The 27665-nt window shown below is 39.0% G+C and overlaps 1 protein-coding gene and 1 pseudogene across 4 annotated transcripts; both read left to right on the forward strand.

The window, feature by feature from the left end:
- Positions 1-4783, forward strand: LOC144655334 (uncharacterized). 3 transcript variants are annotated; one of them, XM_078515577.1, is made up of 3 exons: positions 1-75; positions 2191-2835; positions 3987-4783. In XM_078515577.1, the coding sequence occupies exons 2-3, from the start codon at positions 2398-2400 to the stop codon at positions 4131-4133; spliced, it is 585 nt and encodes a 194-aa protein (XP_078371703.1). In that variant the 5' UTR covers positions 1-75; positions 2191-2397; the 3' UTR covers positions 4134-4783. The 3 variants fall into 3 exon arrangements, with proteins under 3 accessions (XP_078371703.1, XP_078371693.1, XP_078371711.1); XM_078515567.1 differs by lacking the exon at positions 1-75 and adding an exon at positions 1383-1503; XM_078515585.1 differs by lacking the exon at positions 1-75 and adding an exon at positions 1481-1507.
- A 16082-nt stretch (positions 4784-20865) lies between these two features.
- LOC144655979 (uncharacterized) lies at positions 20866-25666 on the forward strand (annotated as a pseudogene). The gene is made up of 2 exons (XR_013571228.1): positions 20866-22154; positions 22280-25666. The product of XR_013571228.1 is annotated as an uncharacterized LOC144655979 (transcript).
- Positions 25667-27665: the final 1999 nt, after the last annotated feature.

The raw sequence follows: 27665 nt of genomic DNA on the forward strand, positions 1-27665 counted from the left end.
CTGCTTGTGTTAACCGTTAACGGACTGGATTATTTTTAAAAGATTTATGTTCAGCTGTAGCAAGGTACAGTTAAGGTAGGATAAAATGACACCATATTTTTAGTTCATTCGCGATTACTGAGTACTTTAGCAGAGAAAATATGCTATTTATATTACATGCGTGACTAGTAATGTGTAAACAGGGTTTTAAGTCTTGTACATTTGTAATATTGATGGACATACTTTGCTGAGTGAAACGACATGCGATACCGAAATTGCTTTATGCTTTATCCTACACGCGCTTTTTAGGGTTTAAAAAAGAAGTTGAAAGCAAACTATAAGAGCATATTTTTTCTCGTTTTTGTTTTTAATATTATTAATAATATATTGACCAAAGATACATTTTAATACGTATTCACATAAAGCAATCTCTTACTGAACATTTTTCAATTTTATGTAAAAGCAAAGTTTTGTAGACATTCAACGAAATGTTATTTGCTGAAAGATATTCTATTTTTTCAGTTTTCTCCCAAACTTAATTCAGTAAAACATTATTTTGGTTGCATCATCTTTTCTAGTTTATGTATATTCATTATTTAACTCATTTTGATAAAAAGACAAATGAACAGATTCTGGGCTTTTGCCCCGTTCATAAAAAAACATGTGTTATTCGGATACGGTTTGTGGCGTTTATTTTACGCTGATATTATTTATTTGACTATACCACGACTGTTCAAGATCATTTTAAACTGGTATTACATAGACGGGCGGTTTTGTAACATGAAACGAGGGAAATTATATTAGTTTATGTTAATATGATTGGTGATTAATTACATCGTGAAATAAATAAAACGACCAGTATTTGCATGCTATAGATACATAATCACATACGTGACGACACTAAAAACGGCTGCGAGGGAGCCGGACTGCTAGAATTTTGGCCGTTTGTCGATTGCAAGACCTTTAAGGTTTGACCATTTGTTACTTACCTTACTTTGAATGGTTTCGTCAGTTTTTGGTTAACGCTTCTACGAACAGCCGTCATAATCTCCTTTCTGCCATTAAAAAAGAAAAAATAATAATTTTCATAATGGCCAATAAATATTTTATAGTCAACTATTTTTTGCAATTGGTTACTCGGTTACATTATATCTGTTGTATCACGTCTGCACTGACGTCAAAACATTACCACAAGAGCACGTTTTCGGTTCAAGTCAACACAGATGCATCGAGCAAGAAATGTTTTGACAGCTACATGACATTCCATTTTGACGTTTGGTTTGTTTAGACAATGTCTTTTTCAGACCTTTGTCGAAATACATTTAGCTTATTAATGTTTATATCTTGGCCCGACATTAAGGGAGCTCTGCTGTTTCAGTCCGGCTTTGCATTTGTTGGCAAGATAGCAATGTTTTACTCACAAAAAATGTTTACTTTTATAAAACGAACTTCTTGCTTTTTCGCTTCACTTTGAATATATGGCATCGGGGAAATTTTAAAGATCCTGCTTCACTTTACTAACAGGCAAGTAAGAAGAGCCGTTTTGTAATATTCATTTTTTTTTAATCAACTTTGAGTTAGAATTAATTTATGCGCTAACTGGCAGAAACATCCATCAACCAAGAAAGGTCTTATCTATTCATATTATCTTTCTTTCTATAGCTACAACTGACATTTATTTCGAACAGTCCCAGCCCTTTATTTAAATACACTGGGAGATGAATGTATACCATTTTATGTGCAGATTTGCCAAATTTCCCACTCCTTACAATTATGTAGAAGTTGAACATTTCGTCGTCGCATACTGAATACATCTACACGACGGCATCATGGAATCATTGTCATATACACGTAACTTTTGTCCCAAACTATTAAGTATTATGTCTGCCCATATCATTTTTTAATGCAACGATATAGCTTGTTAATCTTTTAATCATGAGATATAAGAAGTTTTAACCTTAAAAACGTCTTTGGTATAGCTACTTACAGTGTAAACATAGCCTAAACTATGCTTTATTCAAACAGAACTAATGTTCCTGAGAGCAGTACAAAGGAATTAATCCACTAATCAATTCTAATTCTAGTTTTTGCGTATTGTAATTAAGTCCGAAGGGTGTCAACTTTGAAGGCATTTGCTTGAATTGATTGTAATCCTTGGCATTGTTTCGTCACAACACGGTTTCAAACGGTATATTTTATTTCTTTTCGCAGAAGGACTGTTTTGAAAGCAACTAAAGTTTGACTTATGATCGTCTGTTGGCCCTAAGGTTTTGAGAAAGCAGCTTTAACTACTCATTTCCCTTCAGTGAACCGTAACATATCCATGTATTGTTTGGCGTATCGTTTTAACAGATAATTACTAAACGCCAGCTTAAAATATTGTCAGCAACAACAAGTCGACACGTTCAGAGCCGAGGAATGCCTTCGCTGAAAACATCTGTGCTTCATAGAGCTTTGACATACGGAGTTTGTCATTGGTTTCTGTTGCCCAATGGTCTACTTATGTTTTCGGCCTTTCTTCAGGTGTACACGTATGGCATTGCTACGGCAGTAAACCAAACTTCTGCGGCTTCTGTGCAATTATCTGTGCAACCCACACCATCTTCGAAATCACCTACAAGAAGAACAAGACCTGTTACCGAAACAACATCATTGCGGGTAGTAAATTCTATTTCTACAAACCCCCAGGACTTCAAAACCTCTGAAGTTTTAATTTTAAGCAAACAAACAACATGGATTGTTCAACCATCTCGAGGAAATAACACTCCCACGGACCTAATGGGAAATAACGATTCGAGCGTTATCGGAAATAAGGACAGGATAGATGAAGACAAAAGTGTTGTGTTTTACAGAAAGGTAAGTTCAGTTTTTGAAGCGTTATTTTTGTAGTTTTTGCACCTACAAATAACATTTTAACTGAGGGAAAATGTCAACAATTTACTGACGTTTTTATCAGGAGAAATGGGAGAGAGAATCCGAGTGTGTTGCGTTGAGTTACGTTGACGTCCAACGAACGTCACGTTCAAGTAAACAACGCGACATGTCTTAAGTAAAAAGGTCATTTTCTTTATTTTCTTTGGGATTTTGCTTAGCCTTTAAGTGATTAATCCCTGACATAAAAACACTTGGGCTTAAGATCTTGATATAAAGCAATACAAAAAGAAACATCACCAAAAATAACTTGTCATAAAACATGGAAATTCGTTGTCTTTTATCAGACGAGTCTTCGGGCCAACTGACCTTTCGTTTTCTGGGTTTCAATATTCGGGTAGTAAACGCGATTTTGAAAACTATTTTCTGATTCTATGTCTTGCTGCAAAAGCTATTTGAGTTACGCTGCTTCAGAGGTAGTTTTATTATTAAAAATAATAACCAACTTGTCAGTGCCAATTTTTCGTAGGTCAAACTTTTGATCAATTACACAATCGCTGGAAAAAAAGGCAGGATTTTCAGTTGGAGGTTTTCACTCAAAAATGGTTTTAAAAGCTTGCCAGAGCTCAGTTTTAATTAAGTAAGAAAGCAGTGAAAACACGTTTAATGTGGACTGTTATATGGTGAACGGTTCTTAGTTTGCGTTGACAGAAAATGTGTTCATGACAACTTTCATAATGTGGTTTGTCAAGCGACATTTTTCGAGCTTCAAGCGATTTTCACATGTCACGCACAATTTGCATGACATTGATAAAAATAAGCATGTAAAATATATTCTCCTCTCCCCCTATGAGCAAATATTTATAAATCACTGTGTTGGCGAGCGACGCACCGCTAAATTCACTCTGAAGTGAGAACAAGCTGGTCTCGTTTCCAGTCCCTTGGCCCATCTCTTTCACTCGCCCCAACACTCCTCGACTCTGCATGACACAGAAACGCTTGACTGTAACTGCTAAAGAAAATCATATCGTAGCCTTTGAATAACTTCAAAATGCTTGAACTGACCAGTAATTCGCACAAAATGTTTTTCCAGGAATCACCAAAACTGATAAAGTAAGCTTTTTTTTTCATTTCAGATTGGCGGCTGGATAACACTCGGCGTTGTAGTCACAGCACTTGTGTTTTTAACTGTAACTCATTTAAGCTCCATACATTACGCTAATAAGAGAGGACAGATAAAGGAGCCATTCTGTTCCATTTCCCAAAGGTCGAAGTTTGTATGAACAGAGAAGTTGTTATATTGTTTCTATAGCAACTGCAACATACAGATGGAGGAGATGCTGTCAGGCAGACTCCTCCTCGATGATGAAGACCAGTTTGGATGTGCCACTGTGTATCCTGACGGCTATTCTGCTGTCATACCGGCCTGGTCTGGGACATCATCTCGGATGATACAATACCGCCGGCGGACGACAACTGTATGCAGGAAAGGAAAAGTCACAGAAGCAGCGGCTGCAAACATGACATCCGGTAGAGACATTTCAAGACGGTGGTATGGGCAACCTGGAAGATCCTGGAAGGATCTCACCAAAAACAGCGCTTGCTGAAAATAAACTGTAAAGGAGAACATGGTACTTTAGAACGCGAATGGAACAACTAAGGAAACTTTTGTATCGTTTAATACCAATGTCAATGCGTTAAAAGAGACATCATTCCTGCTAATCCATGCTCTAATCACTCCTGTTATCTGTGTGTGTGCAATCTTAAAAGAAGGGTACGTATTCGCTTTGAGAGCTGACATAAACCTGTGACCAGCCTACTACAATGTGCTTATCTTTACAACATATCCATTAGTAACGAAAATAAGCCACTGACAATATATTATTTAAGGAGCAATCATTTCCAGTTTAAAAGTTGTTTTGAAATTTTGTTCTTCAAGCTGCATTTTCAGCTGCAAGGAATAAAAAGTACTTATATAATATTCTCTTGTGTTTTGTGATGAATTATTTTACAACATTTTAAAATGTTTTAAAATAAACTAAATTAAAATAACTAATTAAAATAACTAAATTTAGACGTTATGTTTGATCTAAAGGGAGAAAACAATTTTATAGAATATTTTGTTCCGCCGAGATGTCTTTAAAACACAACTCAATGAATTCGCGTTTGCGTCAAGGAAAACATGCATTCAGCAGAACTTTAGGATCTCTGCTAGATACAAGCTTACTTAAATCTAGCGGAGATAAGTTTGCCTTTACAAAAAAAACTAGACAGGTCAATAGAATGAAAGAATTTACTGAAACAAAACACTTTACTGGGTTATTAAATAAAAAGTACATAATTTAGGGGAATCAAAAGTTCTGCTGATCTCAAAGAACTAGCTTGAACGCTTGCGTTGGTGATGCCATTCGTCTGCGGGCATCACCTACATGTAGCAGGAAGACCGGCCGGCTATATGGTCTAAAGCTCTGTTGCGCTGCATTATGACCTGTCAAACGTTTAATTATAGAACTTCATAACCTTTAATTACAAACTAGAGCAGCTCGAAGCGTTGACGGAATCCTTAACATCCAAAACTACAAACGTTTTGTTTGAAGATTGTGACATACAGTTCAAAAGTTGACGGCTATATTTGGCGATAAAAATTCAACTGAGTTTTCAATCGTTTTTTCTGCAGCCATGCAAAATACCTCTGAAACACACTCAGACTGTGTCAAACAATCGAAAAATCGCAGATTGCAATTAGAATTCAGTTATTATTATATCCGTATCGTTTACCAATACACTCCTTGTGTGCATGGTTGTTCCATAACGTTCGAAACATTCCTGATCCCAGGAAAGCGTATGCCAAGCATAAAACTCTTCAAAAATTATTACTAATTCGCATTGGGATATAACATTGTTCAAGCACTTCTTATCGATGACTTGAAATATCCGGCTTATATATTTATAGACGAGACAGGCAATAAAATGTCACTGTATATACTTGACTTCTTTCGGTCACATTAATGGCGATGCTAATGTCTCGGGTAATGTCAGTTTCTACAAGCATTTAATGATGCCTTGTTTACGGATGAAAGGTTTCTTTTCTTTGCTTCTTTCCAGTTCTGCATGATAAGTCAATGGTTGATATAGAAGATGTAAAGGCAACATTTCTTCTATATTAAGGTTATTATAATAAATCTATGGATATATCTTCCCGCCTAAAACACTTTTTAAGTTGTATGTGTCCATCATTGCAAGAAGACAATAAATTATGTATGTTTGTATATTCAACGCTTGAGAATATCACGTAGGTCTTTCAAGCTATTCCGCGAAGCCAATATAGCTCAAAGTTTCACCGAATATGAGCTTTTATCGCTGGTTAAATCATCCAGTTTACTCGATTTCCACATTTTCCACTGTCTTGAGTTTGTTTCGGCAAAAGCAGTGACCATTATATGGCCTTTGTGTTTCATTTGTTTAGGTCCTTGTATCAGCTACGCAAACAAAACGGACTTTATGATAATTGCTACGAAGACGAGGATTAGAGTCATATATGCTGCGAAAAGCTCCAGGTCGAATTCGTCGTCTTCAGGACTGGAAGCCGTTGAGTTCATGGCATTACGGAGTCACAAATCTTGCATCCTTGAATAAAAAGTCCAGTTTTTCTCTTTCAAGACTGCGTCGTACTGCTGGAATGCTTCTGTGCCCAATTCATGAGTGGTAATATTTCTACGTTAAGCCAGTGAAGAGATAAGCAAAGTGTGCATATCATATCTAAGTCCAAATAGAATTCGTCCTTTTTGCTACTGGGCAGTAAAGACAAACTGCGCCAACGTATCGGTGAAGTTTTTCACATTTAAAGTTGTTGTAAAGGACATTAGCTGCAGTGTTTCATTCAGGTTCGTTTAATAAGTCTCAAGATCGTGACGTCACAGCTCTCTTAATCGCTTTCTCTTTTCAACAATGCACTAATGTAAATGACAATTAATTTGGACTCTTTTTAAGTCTTTTATTCACCTTGTCTCATGGGAGAGAGGTGTACAATTGAGAACGATAGAGTTGTGGTCTGAGTAAAGCGGTTTGTTCACGAACTTTACAATGTATTCTTAAGAAAAAATAGGTGAACATAGAATAAATGTTTCGTTTGCTAGATCCAAAAGAAAACATTTCAACTAACCGAGAAAATACATAAATGCAGGGGGGGGGGGGGGGGAAGAAACGAGGTCTGGGACCGAGTAGCGATGCTCTCACAACTTGCAAAGCGATCAATTCACGATGTAGTCAGCGGTTTTTGGACGATGATGCAACAGGCAATCTTTTCCCGCGAAGTGGAAGCTGCTATGCCGTGGAATCACTTATTATAAAGGGGTTCAATTCTCTTAACTAAAAATCTAAAAGCAGCGTGTTAATCCGAAAATTTCGTCATCGTCGTGTAGTTTTAAGAACGCAGAATTTTGTGATGCCGTGCTACTTTTCAGTGCTGAAATGCAAATGTTTGTACCACGATTTTCAACTGGCCCACATGGGGATTGTAAATGAAGTAAAACAAAGAAAGACCAAGTCAACAAACAACCTCGAAACAATAGAGCAAGAACAATAGCTCCGACCAGCGCGGGAATATTCGATCGCCACGTTTTCATTACCATTCCCGTGATGGTTTTATTTCATAACAAACACCACATATTGACACCAAAAACCTTTCCGGGGAAATTTTCGCTGCTTTAAAGACAAAACTTAGAAAGTCTTTTTTATTACTACATATATAAAAAAATCGAACTCTCTCACTGGTCCCATGTTGTTATTGTTTTGGCAAGTTCACAAAGAAAGGAGCTGCTCATGCGCCTTAGAGACATCCGCTGACTACCACCCCGATGATTGCTTTGCAAGTTGTGAGAGCATCGCTCAGATTTCATATAAGAGAATGTATGGGAAGTTGCTTTCCCCCCCCCTGACATAAATGTATTCATGCAAATTGTTTCATTAACCTGACTGAAAAGTGAATAAGGTGTTAGTGCCGTTTTTGATTTGATTTGATTTGATTTTGTATATTATTCAATTAAGCTAGCGAAATGGAGCTTTTGGGCCCAACAGAGGTAAATTTTTTAACAGTGAGTAGCTTCGTTTTTTTTTAAATAAAAAAAAATCAGTTCTTTTCTCATTTAGACCGGAAATTAAAACTCAAGTGCGGTAATTTAAGTACAGCGGTTTCACGAAGGTTGTCCAACAAGAAAAGCGAACAGGGCAAAGGATATTGTGGGTCGTGGTAGATCACCGTTGCTTGATAGACGTTCGTGGTGCTTTAGCGCGATTGAAGGAAAGATTATGAATCCTGATGAATATAGCCCTGTGTTCATTGCATGATCTCCTTCCATCGCGCAGCCGGAGAACATTAACAACGGTACTTGAACTAGTATCACTACCCGTCAGGAATATTGCTGTGTGCAATTTATATTAAAACTATCCACTGGATAGCGATTCGTCCGATGCATAGCGTTATTTCACCCTTTGAACAACTTTGGCCCTGCGTACAGTATATAAGCTGTTGATCACCCGTCAAACCATTTGAGTAATAGAGTGAAAACCCGTCTTACGGCCACTTTGTTTCTACGTCAATGTCATAATTTTTTCATTTTTGGCACGTCCAAATCGGACTTACTTCTTGTATAAAATGTCCTTTATCGCCACCACGTTACACGGCAAACGGGCAGATTTTGTGATCCCCGTGCGCCTGTTTTCTTTGTAATTTCACCGTGCATTACCGCCACTAAATCTGCACTGGATCAAATTAAAAATCATTGACACGATCTGAACCCAGAACTGAGTTACCCTACTATGCACACTTTCGTCGCACATAGACTGCAAGCAGTTGGTTTCTGTTAATAATAATAATAATAATAATAATAATAATAATAATAATAATAATAATAATAATAATAATAAAACTTTATTTAAACTCGAATTTAGAGTAGCTTGACAAGCTAATATTTCCGAGAACGAAAAATAGATAACAAAAAATAAAAATAAAAATTACTATTTACATATTTAAAATTGACTTATATTAAGGTGGTAGACTAGAGTTTAACAGGTCCGTTTTGGATGGAAATTTCTTAAAATTAAGAGACGTGGCTGAAGTAAAAACACAACAGGCCAAGACAACTTAAGTTAAGCTTCAGAAAAATTGATGTTTGAGGTGACAATTTTCACACCTCAGGTGACAAACCTCATTTGAATTGCGGGCTCAAAATTACGAAATTTTCGTTTTGCGGCTTTATTTTTGAAAGCTGGTCAAAATGAAATGTAGGACTCTATTCCCATATACAAAAGGAAAAATCATGCGGGAGCCCGGAGTGGAAAGCCACTTCTTTCCTCAGATATCGAGCTTTAAAGTCAAAAACACGTGCTGATTCTTCACGCGGCACTCACATCTCGAAGAAAACTTCTTTCGCTCCGGGCTCCCGTGAAAAGTATCTTTTACACTATAATAACAAACCACGCGAATTTCATCCAGATACGATAAATCTACAACTTTATTCTTAAAGTACCTTTCAGTGCGGTCTGTGTAGGTCCTTAAATTGTGGTAGTTTCTCGCCGATATCTCATCACAAGATCGTGTTTATCGGGCGCCATTTTGAAATCTTCTTAGAAGACCGCTGTTCGAAGTGTTTGTGGTAACACATGGCCGATTATAGCGCGAAGAATGCCGAAAATCTACGATCTTGTCCGTCCTTTGACGAAGTTCAAGATGGCGGCGTAAACAATTACGTAATGCATAGCAACGATGTGAACTTGAGACCTCGGCTAATGGGCACAGCGGATAATAGGCGTACTGAGTTACTGCGCAAGTCTCCCGTGAAGAATATCATGCTGTGTGGCATTCTCGTTCCCAGAGCCTCCGTTTCTTTTGGTCACGTGGTCGGCGAAACGAAGGGCTCTGGTAACACTGACTACCGGATGTCGTAAAATCCACGACATCCGGTAGCGTATGCCCTCTGCATAAATGTTCGTCTGCGCCTGCTCAGTAAAAGAAAGGGGAAGGCTGGGGCTGACTGAGACGAGAAGAAAGCGAATTTTGAAAGCTGGTTTTGGCAATTCAAGTCGTTGATATTTTAACTTACACAATTCGATTCGTTTGGAACTCATTGAATTGCATGGCTGATAGATGTGTTGATGATGTTGTGTCGTCTCTACACGCAATATTATCTGACGGCAGATAGAAAAGTTAGAATCCAGAGGAATTGGAGTTATAGTGTACATGGAGTCGTGGATATCATCAGCTGATAACATTCCGACGGTTGATGATACTGTAAAATTTATTTATGGCCATGCGGAGGTATTGTAGAAAATTCAGAACCAAAAAAGCCGCTGATCGACGAGGTATCATTCTATTGAGCAGCGGTAAGAAATATCACATTGAATTTCAAAGTCTTCATGTATTTATGAACTCCATTTAGTGTGTATATCTTGTGTAAGCTAAGTTGATGGTGCAAATGTTAGCAATATTTTTAATGCAATAAAAAGTACAACCGAGTTACACCTTGCAAGAGATGTACTTGTCATTCGTTCATAAACGAAGGTCTGCTTCGTGAATACGTTATTCCAACAAACTCCCAGTGTTATTCGGTCTTTTTCCGGTAACATTTTCAAACTTTCCGCTGCATCTTCAATTGTTTCGATGACCGGAAGTATAACCAAAATTGCGTAGAAGCGTTTCGTTTTTTTACCTAATTACGCATGCAGTTTTTATCAGCCAATCAAAAAAATCATATTTTTTACCGCTACCAGGGCCACTACGTCATGTCATTTTAAAAAAATACGCGTGGCCCTGGGGAAGAGGATGGCTGTGTGGCAAATTCTTGTTGTGTTTAAGTGACTGTATTATCAAAATTAAGTATTTGCCCACGAAAGTATATAAATGATGAAGTATCTTTTACATGTTACTTTTCTCGTCCTTAACAGGCCTGTAGAAGGATTTGGAACGACGGTTCGTCAGAGCGACACTTAAGATGCAACTCTCAAAATCCCCCCGGAATGCTTTCCCGGGATATTTTGAAAGATTAGATTGTGTGAGACCGCATTTTGTGCGTTTTAAAGACAGTTTCAAATTATACCAGTCAGCCAAAAGCAAATATAAGGTATACTGCGTGTTCAAGTTTTGCATTGAATAATTTAGAGATGAAAGTAGGTGCGAGACCACGTTTTACCTTATACATCAACAAGGCTATATCCTGTATATGTATTTTTGAGGTCACCCAAATACAACTAGGAACAGCAAAGGTGACAATAGACAATTCTGAATGATGCCCATTGTCATTTTGAATGGTTCAATAAAGCCTCGGCTAAACGATCAAACATTTTCGTCCAACATCGTGTTTGTCACACATAACATGAGTGGCTAAAACGAGCAAACAATGTTTGATCAAACATCGAACAAAGTGAGCCCACATAACGCTTTGTGCGTATTACCGCTGAAATTATGGCGCGACGTCACATATATTCGGTTTCTAATTGGTTGCTTTTTCCTGCTTTGGCTTGCTTTGTTTGCAGAGGTGGCTAAACGATCAAACATAATTTGCGCGTGAAGCAAAATGTTGGATGAAAATGTTTGATCTAGATTAAACAAGGGAAACCATTTAAATCCAATGTTGAGAGAGGTGGCTAAACGGTCAAACATGAAAATACTCCTAGCCGCTTAATGCTACAGAAAGCGTGATATGCTCCGGCCTGATACTGCCACTTGGCTCGAGAGCAGGCCTTTTTCTTTTAATAAGTGTACTAAATAGATGAGAAACCAGCTTCCACCACAACAATCCGAATCCTGACTGAAACGGTTCTGGCAAAGACAGAACGCTAAGAAAAAGAATGAGCCTGGGAGAGGGCTGGGGCGACTTTGACAGCGCCTGATCCATCTCTTCTCCAGCTTTTGTTTCTCATCCCCAGTGCTCTCCCTTTCTCAAAACGCTTCCCGTGAAGAAGTACCAGATTATTTGCAAACACATACCGTATTTCCTCGAATAAAAGCCGTCCTTCGATTAATCACCCCCTCCCTCGAAACTGCACCCCCACCCACCTCATGACCTTCACCCCTTCTATCTCTCTATCTCCCTTTCTTTTACCCCCTTCTTTTCAATGTAAAAATTTATAACTGCAATAGGAATGACTCGCGCTCTGACGCCATCGTTATTGCCACTGAAAATAAGTCAATGGAAATAAATTAAATGGGATAATAGAGGACAAATTCCAGCGGGCGATATTTGAAATAACCTCGATTAATCGCCGCCTCGATTAATATTTAAAACAACCCATTTTGGGGGAAATAATATAAAATATATAATAGCCCTCCCGGCTATTGTTCACGGAAATACGGTATATGTATCACCTTTTTTGTCCAAAAAAATTTAACAAGACCATCCACAAGCAATCGATAAATGCTGTTCAATTTACACATTTAGACTGGCTATGCCACGCCCTTTCATCATTTAGTGTAAACACAACCTCGTTCCCAGGGCTTTTCCCTTGGTAATTTGGAACGGGCGGGAAAAGCCCTGGGAACGAGGTTGGTGAAAACAGAAAAAATTGGTAACCACGCTAACTACTGTGTGGTGCAAAATATTTGAGGGAGTTAATTTTTGCGAATTGGTAATGCTTTTGTGTTTTGTGGGACCTTTTTGGAACCGCAAAAATCTTTGGGTGCACTGTATTTTTGTTTTAGTTTTTTAAAAACTCTATAGGTGTTCGACACCGCTATCCTCAAATTAACCGTAGCATTGGGTGTGCCCTCACCGACATTTGTGTCGGGGCCGCTCATATTGTATAATGCTATTATACAGAAGTTGTATTTTAAACGATGAGAAAAAGCGCAATATTTTGTTCACTGATCTTAAAATTTACATCAATTAACAGTTAACGCCTTCTTTTGTATATAACTGCAGCTGCCTCCTCCACAGGCTTTTCCAAGGCCGCGCGGGTTTTGGCCTTGGAGAGAGGCAGGGATTTTGAGCGAGCGCGAAGCGCGAGTAGGGAGATTGGAAGCGAGCGCGAAGCGCGAGCGGTGGGTGATGGGAAGGGGAAAAATAAAAAGGGAAAAGCCTGCTAAATCCTGTGTCGAAGATATAGGCTTTTCCAAGGCCGCGCGGGTTTTGGCCTTGGAGAGAGGCAGGGATTTTGAGCGAGCGCGAAGCGCGAGTAGGGAGATTGGGAGCGAGCGCGAAGCGCGAGCGGTGGGTGATGGGAAGGGGAAAAATAAAAAGGGAAAAGCCTGCTAAATCCTGTGTCGAAGATCTGCGAATGTGATCGAAAATGTGCAAATCGTTAAAATACTGAAAATGACGGACTTTTCTGACGATAAAGCGCCTCTACCAGTATTGGGAGACTTTTTAAATGATACCGTGGACGAATTAGAAGTTTCCATCGGAGAATTATCGATCGACGGTATGGTAAATAAACTATAGGTGACAGGCCTTCCGTGATATTTGTACCTTTGTTGTTCTATGTTAAATTCGGTCTTTCGGCCTTATTTGCTTCTGATTTCTTTCTGAGGGGCACTGTTTTATTTGGAGGCATTATGTATTGAATAGAGCCGTGAGATTGTGGCCTAGGAAGTACAGTGTCTAGAGGTCATTAGTCTTCGCTGCGTCGTTTCCGTTTGTAGAGTTCAATGTCATGACACCTCTAAATCTGTACTCTGCCACATGTTGTGCTAGTTCAGTTTGTTTTGGCTCAATTCTATTTGAGCTCTATTTAAGCTCTCAAAATGTTCGTCCTGGACGGACAAGATGTGATATGTTCCGTGAATATGTAAACTACTTGCATTTTATTATGCCGGCAAGCATTTTAATAAATACTGTTGCAAAATGTATTGTGTTATCACGGATTTATTTTGGTCAGGCTTCGCCAGAGACTGTTCCAGCTTTACTATGAAGGAGCTGAAAGTTGGTTTCAGAGAGACATTCTGTGTTGTTAAGGTTATGCTTTTTGCATTATTTTGATCGAGCGCTCTGTATTTTATGCTCGATGTTTATAGGATTTTCGGATTTTCGATGCTTAGGATTTTCTCCTTTGTTCGTTGCGTTACGCTGGCACAACATGATTCAAATATAGATTTGAAATATTTTACGCGCAAGTCTGTTGATTGTTTTGCGTTTTGTATATGCCTATATGGGAGAAATATACTGTAAGGTTTCTTGTCCGTAAAAATCCTGTGTCTTGAGTCGTGCCCTCGCGAAAACCTTAGCATCTGCTTCTTTTGTATGAAAATTATGGAGCGAAAATGTTGCCCCAATTCATTTCTTCTCAGGAGAGGCGATTTTATTTCCTCTGAAGGCCTCCTGGACCGGTCTAGGAAAATCGGGGAAAATCCGCCATTAATCGATCCGCCATCTTGAATGCAGGATTTGCCAGTCGCTTCGCCTTTTCTTTCCTTCCCGTGTATCCCTTCGCCCTCGCTTTCCTCAATGATTAACTAACATTTCTCCCAACGATCGCGAGCGACTGGGGACGAGGCAGTAACTGCAGCATTGATACGTGCGATGACGTAAATTTTGGCTGAGAAATGCTGAGATTGGTGTCGAAACCACAAAATTCACCGCCTGGCGATGGGCGTGTAGCCCGCGGAAGTAGACGGGTTTCCTGTCGGTTGATTCACGCCGCTGGTCACGTGACTCAGTCGTTTACGTGGAAGGATCTAAATCTCTACGCTAGAGCACGTAGAGGGCCTCGGCTTCCAAAACTGAACGCTTAACTGACTGGACAAAACATTTTCCCGTGTACTGATTTTGCGTCCCTCGCTGAACTTAACAAGAGTAATACATTTGTATTTAGATAATTTACTTTTTTAGACTTTTCTACGAAATGTTATAATTTGAACAAAACGTTAAGTATCACGAAATATTGGTTTGCCGAGTAGGTCCTTTAAAGCACCCTATTAAACTTGTGGCGTTAAAGTTAAAGTACTTCGCTGATAGTCAGTCTTGGAGCGCTAATTTTGTTTGTAACATATTCAGCGGAGCCACGCGATCAAAACCAGAATACGTAAGCGTGCACAATGGTCCATTATAGCACAACTAAGGTAAAGCGCGCTCTCTGATTGGTTAATTTACCGTCTACTATTTGCCCATGGGTGTACGCTGACGTATGTCTTCAACCTGAGCGCGCGCGCTGATCTGATGCGACATGGCACAAACAAGTGCTGCTACTTCACGAGTTTATACATATTTTCTCGATTTTCCTGTGAATTTGAAAAGCTAAACAAAAGAACATCCATTTCTCCATAATGCTGAAAGGGTTTTAGGCATAAGGCACGCCTGAAATCAAAAATTCAAAAACTTTATTTGTTTTTTCTTTTAAGCCCGGGCCAAACGAGGATGAGAGTTGATGAGAGTTCAAACTCTCCCTCTCGTTTGGCATGGAACTCTTATGCACTCTCATCGACTCTCATGCGCTCTCATCGACTTAGAACGTGCTCAAATATTTCATGAGAGTCAGTGAGAGTTCGACGGACTCTCGTCTTTGTTTGGCCCGAGTTGATGATAGTCGACGAGAGTTGACGAAAACTCTCATGAGAGTCAACTCTCACCAACTCTCATCCTCGTTTGGCCCGGGCTTTAGGTTTTAATTCGTCAGCGTTTACGCGAGCACCGTACACGCATATAAGTGCGCGCACTTTTACTTAAAAAAAACTAATAAATCGCCTAAACGTTGTGCTATAAAACAAATGGTAAACGCCATAGCGTACACTATTAAGTTATGAATGTACTTGGGAGGCTTGCTAAGCACTCAAGAAGCTAGAGTCGCACTCGGCTATCGCCACGTGCGACTCTTACGCTTTTTTCTTAAGTAGTGCTTGCTATAAAATAGCGTTAGCAGATCGCTTCGCCAGAATTTTTTTCTCGCGTGGCGGGTTTCGATGTATATTACATCGGTAATGTTATAAAACCATGCAATTAATTCTTGCTTTTAGCCGTGCACTGTTGAGTTATGGTGCACACGGGAAGCTTGGAGAGCATTCAAGAAGCTAGAGTTGCTTACGCTTCTTTCGTGCTCTCCAAACTTCCCGTGTACACCATAACTCGATAGTGCACGCTAAAGCATGAACAAATTGGCTGGTTGGCTGGGTTTCTTTTGCCTCCACCCCCGATAATACTTGGAATAAACTATAATCTTTGTGCGCTTCACAGTGTTGGCACACATATCTAAGACAGAAAGAGGACAATGGCCTGCCGATTTCAATGCGATGTTATGGTTATCGCGTGGATCGGAATACGCTCTGCTCAGTTACCCCCGCTTTGCTAATCCGCCTACGGCTAAAACGAAAGTGCACACTGCTGTTTTCCACAGAGATATGTTTTGTAACACTAAAATTTATTGTATCACTTAAAAATTCCCAGGAATGTTTCCAACAAGGTGCGCTTAACACTACAATCGACTTTGGGTAATCTCGTGGCAAAGAAAAAATCGCTCGATTAACGACAGCTAATTAAATAAGAGAGGTCTTTTCAGAGTAGAACATCAAAGACGTCGGCATGGCAACTGACCGTGGTAAAAACTATAAACTTTTCAGAACTTGAACTCCGCAAACTTCTGCTTGACTGGTGACCTTAGCTAAAGCACCTGGATATTCCAAAGATTTTTAAAATCCTTTGGTCGCTCTCAAGAAATTATAAGCTACGCTAAAATTAAAAACGCACAATTTGCTGACTGAAATTTATTTCAAAGGCAAAAGACCATGAAAATTCTTTAAATACTTTAACAACTAGGGTAGCCTGCGTTGTTAGCATAACTTGGCACGTGTCATAGCTTGTTTAACTGAGCATGTTGCGAAATAATGCAAGTTCTTTTCTAATTCTTTTACGTAAATCAATTTTTCAGATGGTGTTTAACACTTGGAGCGCATTCCACTCATACACCCGTTCTAATGATATAAACACCATTGTTGTAATTTATAAACAGTGCATATTTGCACTTGACCGTCATCACGTTTGAGTAGTCATGTGTGATAACCCCAATATCAACTGATATCAAACGACATGTCTGGGCGCGTGACAATACATGAGATTATACCAAAAGACACGCGACTAAAAACGTGATCACAATTTCTTCGAGTACATAATTAACTAGCTACACAGTTCATTTTTTTCCGGGTTCTCGTATAAAACTCTACACTCAGTAATTTTAGGAAGACGTGAGATAACTTCAGTTTTTCTCAGGAAGGGATTCACGCCCACCGTTAAATTACTGCATTTAGCTTTTTTTTTCCGGCGCGGGCGGCAGTAATCAGCGTTTTAATAATTTGTTACGCGTTTCCTACACTTCTACTCCGTCAAAACCACTTCCGCAGAACTGAAGCACGTACGAAGCTGCCGAAACGTTAAGTCGTTGTAATAACTTCAATGAAAGCTGTAGTCTAAAGATAAATCTTTGGTTCTCTTGCAACAGACATTTCCTTTTTACCTAAGGTTTTCTTCTCTAATTTGAAAGTCTCGAAACATTGAGTAGTTTTAGGTCTGCTTGTTTAATTTTGTTGTATCTTTCCGTGTGTGGTCAGCCATTTTTTACACTCACACTTAATCTGATAATCTGCTTTTATTATTGCTCTTCTGTGGCGCCCTCTCTCAAAAAATTGCAACTTCTGCCAAGAACTTTGTGTGTCCTTATGTTGCTAGTAGTACAAGAATCGCAATCACTTCCTTAGCTAGATAGTTATTTTCTTGCGGTTGAGCTAAATCTTATCTCAAAATTCAGGTGCTCTTATGAGGTTTGAACTTATGACATTAAAATTTTCTTGCTACGGACATCAATCACTTGGGACAATACAATCTGCCACTTTGGTCCATTTTTAGTTCAATTATTTCCCTCAATTATACTCAGTGACAATTTATAGAATTGCCGCAAAAAATATAGAAAAGAAAAAATGGCAGTCTCAGACCTCACGGGGGCTATCTTTTAATTTGGGCGCTGGTAATGTTTTATAGTCCATGCAATGGAGCGAGAAATTACTAACAAGGGCAAAACATTGTAATTTCCTCTGATCTCTCATTGTCAGATTAAAGAAAAGAAGCCGACCAAAGATCACAGTGTGTTGCTGAAAGCAAGCTTGAACCTATATATAATCAACTCAATATTTGTATAGTTCTGCACAAAACAATATTTCTAGCTTGTTAGCAGATCGTTTTCTTGCTGAGTATTGTATTTATTTTCAGTTGTTAGAGGAATTTGTATAAGTTTCTCTTTGGATATTTTAAATTAAAAACTTTGCTAATTTTTATCTATTTTAGTGGCATTGGCCTGTGAATTAGCTGGTGCATTCCATGAGATACACCGTCTCTGTAGCCAAGTGTGTGATCTACTTTAAATAGGGCTATGCTTATGCTTTCTAGGCAAGGTGCGGGAAGAAGTGAAAACGGTTGCCTTAGCAGCATTATCCCTGAGAGCACAAACTTTAAACCCCCGGGGTACTGAGAAGGTTTTAGCTTAACTCTGCACTGAATGTCTTGTATATTAGAGATGTTTAGTGATTTTAACATAATCTTTTTGGTTTCATTTACATTTCGTTATAGAATGTTTAGTGCCACTTTATTTTAAACTCAATATGGAATTGCATAGCCTAGATAAGAGATCCTCATCTAATTTCCATCATGAGATTATGCCCGTGCATGTATAGAAGATATATACATTAAGGCGGAGGTACACCTGAAAGCCGTTTATCGAACAGCCTTACGTGGATTTGAAGTTAAAAATTGGTAGACGGACACCAGACAGTCCCCCTGACAACCTGGAGTGCTCTTGCGTGGGCCGGGGGTCAACTGTCTGGTGGTGTTTCAATTTTTTTTTCTTACTTCAACCTTTCTCTAAATCTCCTAAAATTTTATTCAAATTCGGGCATACCTCCGCGTTAAAGACCTTAAACATCAAGGATGTCAAATTTGGAACAATCTTATAGACCTTGCAAATCTTAGAATATTGGTCACGACTTGATTTCATGGGGACTATCGCTGAAACATTGTTAGTACTGCCATCACATGAATGCAGGATCTCAAGATCATTCTCAGACTATAGCAACTTGACAAATCGCCAGATCCCATTAGGAAACTGGGATTGTAATTTCAGTGACTTCCATACCATAGACGAAATTGAGTGCTTTTCAACTGTAATCCGGAAATCGTGAGACTTAAATCTTTACAGTGTAAGTGGCTTGAAATAATTTCAAAATTTGGTACTAGAGTCCTCGTTGCAACTAGGAAAAAGATATTCTCTGAGCTCATTTTCTAATTGTTTTTTTTTTATTATTATTTGACAGCGAAAGCCCAATAATAGTGTTTTTCAAAACAAGTTGCTGAATTTAGCTCGTTTATAGACTAAATACAAACAGTCAATTCGATAGTAATTGGATTTAAAGCTGCTTACGTTAAAATAACAAGTGGCGGAAATCCTGTATTATAATTAAATGGGGATTTCTTATGACTAATTTTATTTCAGACTTTTTTTGACTTGTGAGTCGGTTCTATTCAAAGGACATGGGTATAAAACCATTTTAGCAGGAGACACATGTTTATTTCATGCAGACTTACCAACATATATACATAGAATAAAAATTTTATAAAGTAAACTTCCTTTTGTAGAGTCATAGTGTTTCCTTATATAATTTCAGAGTATTGGGGAAGCGAGACAAATTAAATGTACTGTCAGTGGGTATTTGACAATTGCGCGAATTAGCTGTTATTGAGAGAAACTGTAAGCTGTTTTATAAATTTGAGCCCCTGTATACAAACAAAGTGCATTCAGTGGATTTGATATATACACGGCGCAGTGCGAAAATTATTAAGCGAAATTATTTCAACACTTCCATTGATTTAACTATTTAGACGCCGTGAGACAAACAGTTTATAGCATCTGTTTGCCTTAATAAGCCGAGAGTGGCTAGGCTGTTTTATCAATCAAAAACAAAACAAAAACGTTTATTCGGCATGCAGCCACTTGCTAAATTTGAGTCGTTCTGTTTTGGGCGTAGCGGGTGATAAAACGGCTTTGTCTGTGGGTGATTTTGAGAGAGCAAGAATTTTTAGTTTTAAACAAATATTTATTTATATTGAGTTAGCTGTATTCGTGGTCATTGCATGAGAATAAAACAGGATTCATAAGGATTTAATAAAACTGCTTTCGCAATGGAATCAGCTCTATTAATGGCTATGCTCACAAATGAGTCCCATGACATCATAAAACCCACACAACAAAACGCATTGATTTGGCTAAATAAAAGACCTGTTCCCCTCCTTAACCCCTGGGGTTGGTATTGATTGTGTATCTCATCTAAAGAAAGAATATAAAAGACAGAAAAAAATACACATGTTTGAATAAAATTGTATCGCGTGAAGAACGTTAATAGAAGGCTTCTGGTGATGCAAGGTGTTAAGTGATAATCGGCTGTGGGAGTTATTGTTACTCTCGCTGACTAGTATTTCAAAAAGGTTTACCAAATTGGCGCCTTGTATCTGGTTTCACGCTGACAATTTATTGCTACGTACATTCTTTTCCTTGGACAGAAAGAAAAGAAGAAGGCGGTTCTGCTTGGGCACAATGGGTTGCTTTTTAATTTAACAGTTAAGCAGTAACAGTTACCGCAATGCTACAATAGGCTGAGCAATCGATCTTAATTTTAACCCGCGCAAGTCATACTCAGCAGGCCAAAGTTATGAAAAGGTTCTCGTTTATATTCCCAGTAGAAGGTGACTGATTGATAATGATATTTTATTATCTCGCGAAGATTGTTCTTTGGACCATATTGTTGACTTCATCAATTTAGGTTGTTTATTTGTTTCCTTTGTAAAACAAAATATGAACGCTAAATCTTAATACTTTGTATGACTTAACTCACTGATAAGAAGATTATTAAAAAAGTACTAATTCATTTAAATCTTCAAGTCTCTCTCACTCTCAGTGTACATTAGTACGTTAAAGCCGGAAAAACTCGACTTCGTTGTTTTCTTAAAAGAAAAAAACATATTGCATACATTCAGAAACAACACAAAGCTTTGCAAACGTTTGACTTTTTGACCGCTAACTGAAATCCGCAAAGTGTAGCTCCCTGTGGCGTTAATTCTTCTTGGATTTGTTTGGGCACATCCGGAAACTGTTGTCCACAATCAATGCATTTACTGACGTTAGGAGAAAAGAATTCGTCTTGGTTGGTTGGCAAGGTAGTAGAATAGAACAAGACCTAAAATTGTAACCGCAAGTATTTAGTTCAAAATGAAAACGGATTAACCGCACTATCTGCGACAACGTGGGACATTCAGACAAACAACTTAAGTTTACTTTTCGTAGTAAATGGCTTGCGCATAAACTAATTATAGCACTGACCAGCACTTAAAAGATATTCCAATTTAGTGATTATTGCTTTCAGAAAGGACGCTAGAGTTTTGCATAAAAATAAAGGCGAACGTCTTCTGGGCCAAATGGATTAGCAGAAATTGCCGGAATCTTTTCTCTAGGCGCGCATTGTTGTTTGCCGAGCCGGCTTTGTAAGTTGCTTAGGTTTTAATTAGTTCTCTGAAAAATAGATTCATGCCTTAATCTTTTGCTTTTGTTGAGTTCATTATGGATTCTAGGCTTAAGGGACGTCACTTTAATTCAAATACTGTCATGGGCAGAAAATGATAAATTAAGGCCATTATTTTCCCGTCGCCTAAAGTGCCATACAAAAGATTAAGTTATTTAAGTCAACACATTTATAAATGCAAACTAAGATCGGCCTCCTTTATGGTTCATAATGTAACTTTTGTGCACGAGTCACTTTTGAACCCGAAACTATAGTGTCCTCTTCAACGGGACATTTGAACTGAATGCAATTAGGTAAATAACGTGTAGCGACAATCGGGCGTTTGTCCACAAGGGACAATTGGGTCATTGAACAAAGACCAGCTGTGGACCAATGAAATTGAATGTTGCTATCTGAGGTCAGGGTGGAATGATCTAATGTCCGCAATTGCATTTGCATTCGCAAAGAAAATGATACATACTTGCCCACAATGACTTTTATTTAATTGCTGTAATGACGTGAGTCAGTTAAAACGACGAAATCGTCAAGTCGATGTTTTTATAATTGGTTTCAACGAGTCTAGCACCTCGTACGCAGCAACTAATTAAATTGCGTGATAATCATCCATCACCCGGGAGTCTCTATAGTGCGACAAGTGCATTCTATAGCTTGGTTATTATTACAATAGTTTTGAAACTCTATACACCGGCGCAGTTGGACGTAAACACGATATCTAGATAAATATTGATCGTATGCGGACAAAGTTATTTCACCGGATCAAAACACTAAGGTGAGTTCTCGTCAAATACGAGCAAATTCGGATCGCAAACGTGTTGGCTGCGCTCGAGATGGGCTCGAGAGCTTTATTGACAAAACATTAAGCACATTTTAATCTTGTTCTTGTACCTCCCGCAGGTTTGTGTACAAAGTAATGCAAATGCGGAGCGAAGAATTTGTAAACGTCGTTGTCGTCTAGCTTAGTTCAAATGGCCTCTTCCTACGGGAGCGGACCTACTGTCAATATCTCGACTGGCGTAAAAGCAAAGCTTCAAAAATGGATGGGAAAAGCCAGTACGAACGTTCGCGACAAACGAGCCGCTAGCTCCAGAGAAGCCTCTGCGGAAATGACGGATTACGAATCACAGCTCATAGTTAATAATAATGCTATGCCTGTACCGCATCATTCACGGACACGAAGCGCCCCTATACCGATGCTAAATGGTGAAAAAGTTGCGAAAAAGCCCCGAAAGAGCTCAATCTCCAGTCCTCCGACTAATTTGACTGGGGACCGTGAGAACGGCAGGATTGAGTCGTACCCAAAGAATGGGATACCAAAGGGTTTAGCTCACAGTATGGTGCTGTATGAGTCATCGAGTGATCCCAGCAGCAACCTGCAAAAGCACCACAACGTAAACGGTTATAGTAAAGCGTTGAATCTTGACGACCAAACTGGCAGTGTTGGAGTAAATACGAATCATCGGATTCGCGCAAAAAGTATGAACAATCTTGTCGCTGGTAAAGAGGTGTTAAGCTCGCGTGCGGCGACAAAAGGCATTAGACCCGCTCGTGTAGTATCGAAAACATCTGGGGAATATTCCGACGAGAGTGCAAACTCTGACAACGAGAAAATCGCATCGAATCTAGTCTTCGACGGCAGTCCCAAAGACGTGCAACAGCTATCTGGGCAGATTCAAACGAGGTTGCAGAAATGGGTCGAGCGAGCATCGCATCTAGCGGAAATGCGGGACAGGAGACCCAGCGAAGAGTCTGCAAATTCTACAGACGACAGCCTCGATCCACCCGAGAGTCCTAATTCGAAATCTTCAGGATCAGAGCCGAAATCTTGGAGCAACGAGAGCCCTGTAAAGAAGATAAAAGAACTAGAGCTTGCTTTGAAAGAACTGGTGGAAAACGTTGGGGTCAGAGCGGGGAGCAAGCAAGATGGAACAAATTCGCCAGGTTCTAGCGGACAGAGATCAAGACACAATTCCCAACGAGAGAATGAAGAATTGGGTGGAAACGGGCCGCAGAGTTTATTGAGCAATGGCGAGTCTGGATTGCGCCAGATCCGAAATAATAGCTCAAGTTCCGAATCAGACGCATGTGTCAATATGGCAGACGGGGATTCTAAACTGATGATTGATAATCCCGAAGATCAGATGGAAAATCTTGATGACGTTATCTTCATGAAATCTGGTCGCCCAACTCGTGAAGAGAAAAAAACTGTCAACCCACAGAAGCAAAACCGAAGGTCCATTACGTTACAGGAAGTTTTGCTATGTGAGACCCTCATCGAACAATTTCCTAAACAGAATGGTGGAGATGACAGCGTGAAAAAGAAATCTGAAACTAACAGCAAGAAAATCCGCGATGACACATCAATGAAAAGCAAAATCGCCGGTGAACATTCGCTTCAAACTACGGGTAACCAAAATCGTTCAGGCAAAACGGATCTGTCACAAGGACAAACTGTTAGTGAAACTTCTAAATTGTCGGAAAATAAAACTAAAGATGGAGCAGGGAAAAAACTTGAACGTCCAAAGTTGAGAAAACAAGTCACGGCACCAGATGGGAATTCTTTAAAAGTTGGAACTGACTTGTGTGTGCGAGAAAGCATGAGACATTACTTAAATTTCAAAGATGCTGATCTTTCTGCTTTTGCTGTCGAGTGCGTACGGCATGCAAACAAAAAGAAACAGGTCTTGCGGGGAGAAGACGCGGAAAAAGAGAATCTTGGCGGAAAAACACTTCAGCAGCCGAAAAAAGTAAACACAGACGAAACTGACGGTAAACAGTCTGTTCAGGCAACGGAGCAAAAACCCATTGTTATCATTTCCTCGCAAGATCACGACGGCCAAACTGAGAGATCCAAAACTCCGCCTGCCTCGCTCGGATCATCACTGGACGATAAAACCGCAAACGGGCCCATCGAAAACGAGCGCAGATCACGTTACAGTTTCTCCCGAACTGCGGAAGAAGCCGAGTGGTTCGCGAAAGAGTTCATTGATCCCGCGCGAGATAAGTCGTGTCGCGGAAAAAGAATCCTTGGGGCGCTCATCGAGTAACCCGCAGCGGGATCCAGTGACTTCGCAACGTTTGTATAAATTCCCTTCAATGCCAATGTTCTACATACCAAAAGGAAACGTGGACTCTGAAAATGGAAAAGAAAAGAAAAACAAAACATTGTTAAATAAACCGTCCGCGGCCTTGTCTCCGCAGAGAAGGTCAGTGGCCTCGTTTCCGGCACATCTAGAGTCACTGAACACTAGAAGTGACCCATTTTATCATGGACTATCTGACTTGGCTTCAACGACGAAACAACGAGCAAGTAGCAGTTCCTGTGTGAATGTTAAAGACGAAAATGACAATGAAGTGAGCAAGACTTCCGCGCGGCCAACCCTGAGGAAACGAAAGATGAGTGCGCCCTCAAGATCAGGACTTTACCCAATGACTTCAAATGTTCGTGTGGACATTGAAGCTCTCATTTAAATTGACTGTAGAATATTTCGATAGAAAGCTAAGATATGGAAGATTATATACTTTTTAAGATAAATAATTCTTTACCATGTATTGCATGAAAATTATTGAAGCTTTTCAGCTGACTCAGTGCTTAATATTTAAGCCAGAATGTAGCTAAATGTTTTTGAAGAAATGAGATTCTTATATCATTAAGACAACATGGTCTCAATTTGGCATTGAGACTAGGGCATAACGCAGATATCTGTGACTTTGAACTTTATTGACCACTTACAAGAGAGCAGAGTTTTATTTTATCTTCTCTTGTCAAAGTATTTTCCAAAATATAAAATATACTATATTATATTATATATAATAGCTCGATAAAGACTAATATCTATACATAATATACTTATATACATTCGTGAGTGCCTGAGTTGATGAACAAAATTTGATAGTGCAGTTTTCATATGTATATTTTTGCTAGCAAAGCTTGCTGTTTACATTGTCGTAATCCTTTGATCGCCGAAGTTTGCATTGTTGATTATTCTTAATACAATACCTACTTTTGCTACCCTAAGGCGCGCAGTGATGAAAGTTAGATACACTGAATGATTTTCCTAAACGAATAAATTGCAGGCATTTTCATTTTGAAAAAACCCAAAGTGTAATCGAGTGAAGTACATGAAAAGGTCACCATATTCTCAACTTTTCAGTTTGCCATAAAATCGGACTAAAGGATTTTTTACTATTTTTTTATGTTTTTGAAGGGAGTACTCCGAACTTATTAGTTTAGTTGCATATATACAAATGGCGCGTGCTAATTAAATAAATGTTTTCGCGTGATTTGACTGTGTTGTCGTGATTTTTCTTTGCATGCTCTTTTGCGGATTTCCTTTGCATCGTCTTTTTATAATCATATTCTTTACACCCCCTAGTCTGGAGCTTATTTTTGTAAGCAATGTTTTGATTCCGGCTTTCAAGGCCCAGCTTGTTTTAACACTATTTAGGCGGTGTTTAAAGGAGTTAGGGTTACCCCGTTGTCAGGGTTACCTTAACAACCGTACCTAAATTAGCTTGTCTACGTCCGAACCGAAATCATGGCAGAAAAACACCTATCAAAAAGTATATGTGTCTATTTACCACTACATTCATGATATTGACCTTCGCCACTGTGCAAATTGACTCTCGTGTCCAAAGGAAAACATATTTCTGTAGTATTGACCTAGAACTACAGATCTCGAATTAGTTAATTATGTTGTGAGCTTTTATGATTAAGGGCTAATTTGTGACAAATATTATAAACGTAAACCGTCCAGAAATGACTTTTTTAAAATGTTAAGAGCAGAATAAATCAATTTCGAATAATACGAGTGAGACACTTTGAGTCGATTTTTATCAATTTTATTAGTTTCGCTTCGAGGCCAAATAGCCTCAGAGATGCTCAGCCCCAGTTGATTGTCATGAGTTAATTACTAGACAAAATATTTCCTTGGCGCCAAGCTGCCGGCCTTTTTACGCTTCTGGCTTCAAAACATATGCCGGTACTAGAGTTTGAAGTAGGGCCATACATTAAGAAAGATTTTATCGATGAAAATTCGGGCCAAAATTAACAAAATTGAGAAAATTAAGAAGGCCGGCCGGATTAGTTAGCCCCAGGAACGCCATATGGGTCCATGTTTCAATTTGTTTACAAACTAAAAACCACTAACTAATACAAAGGTGTAGATTCAAGAGATAAGGAAATGGTGCAGAACTGATAACGCCATTAATTGTGCTTATTATAATTACGGCTTCATCGGTGTACTAATTTTTCAAAACACCAAAAAAGTCAAACAATTTTAGACTGCGAATTGCACCAGTAGTCCTATATTAGGTCATCTCATCGTTACTTCTTTCCTTCCTGTGTCCGTTTTCGCCAGGAAGGAAGGATATATTACACGTCTTGAGCTGCACAGAGATAAATGTGATTGTCTTCTTCGCTCAGGCAGCAACAAAGCCAACATTCCTCGATTGTTAACTTACCGAGCACAAATAAAAAATCACCGAATTCAATAATTTCCATGTCTTTCCCAGACAGGCTATATATAACCCTTTCAATGACCTAAGCCGCGAACATGCTCTCCGCTCGCCGTTTGTGATTTAAGCTTGGGAAGAACAGTTAAGATGAATTCCAGCCCGTACTGCGCAATCTCGGCTGCAATGTTTATGTGAGCCCACACGAACGAATGTACAAGCAAAACAAAAATCCGCGACAAACTTACATTTTCTTCATCATTAACGCCAGATATCCTGCAGAACAGATAAAACGAGTGAAGAACCTGACGCTATTTCAACCGACGTTTCAGCTCATCGGAAATTCTGAACCAAACGAACTGTAATGGCGGAAACCTCATGAGCTGTCACCGAAGTGTAACGTTTCAACGAATCAAAACAAAAACGAAAACAAACCCCGAGTCTGCGCAGTACGGACTGGAAATCAGCTTTAAGCCACACAAGATTGAGAGAATAAGGCCAATTGACCATCAAAGAGAAATACTTTTAAATTACTAGTACCCCATTTCTGATATACGTAAACCGGTAGGAAAGATTTATTTGTAGACAGGAGGGGCATTTAAATTGAGGAAAACTAATAAAAAATGAAGTAGAACCCCATACCTTAACGAGATTAGCTAAGTAGGAAATTTTAAGAATTTATTCATCCCGGAGGCTTATCAAGATCTATTAAAGATACTGGCTGATTGTAAAGAGCTATTTATAGTAGGCAAAATAAAATTTTAAGCGGCTTATCGGGAGAAAAGAATAAAAAGTCACAATCGCGTTAAAATTAACTGACAACCGGCAA

The sequence above is a fragment of the Oculina patagonica genome, chromosome 1, assembly GCF_052425735.1.
Source record: "Oculina patagonica isolate OP01 chromosome 1, crgOcupat, whole genome shotgun sequence".
In the NCBI taxonomy this organism is placed as follows: domain Eukaryota; kingdom Metazoa; phylum Cnidaria; class Anthozoa; order Scleractinia; family Oculinidae; genus Oculina; species Oculina patagonica.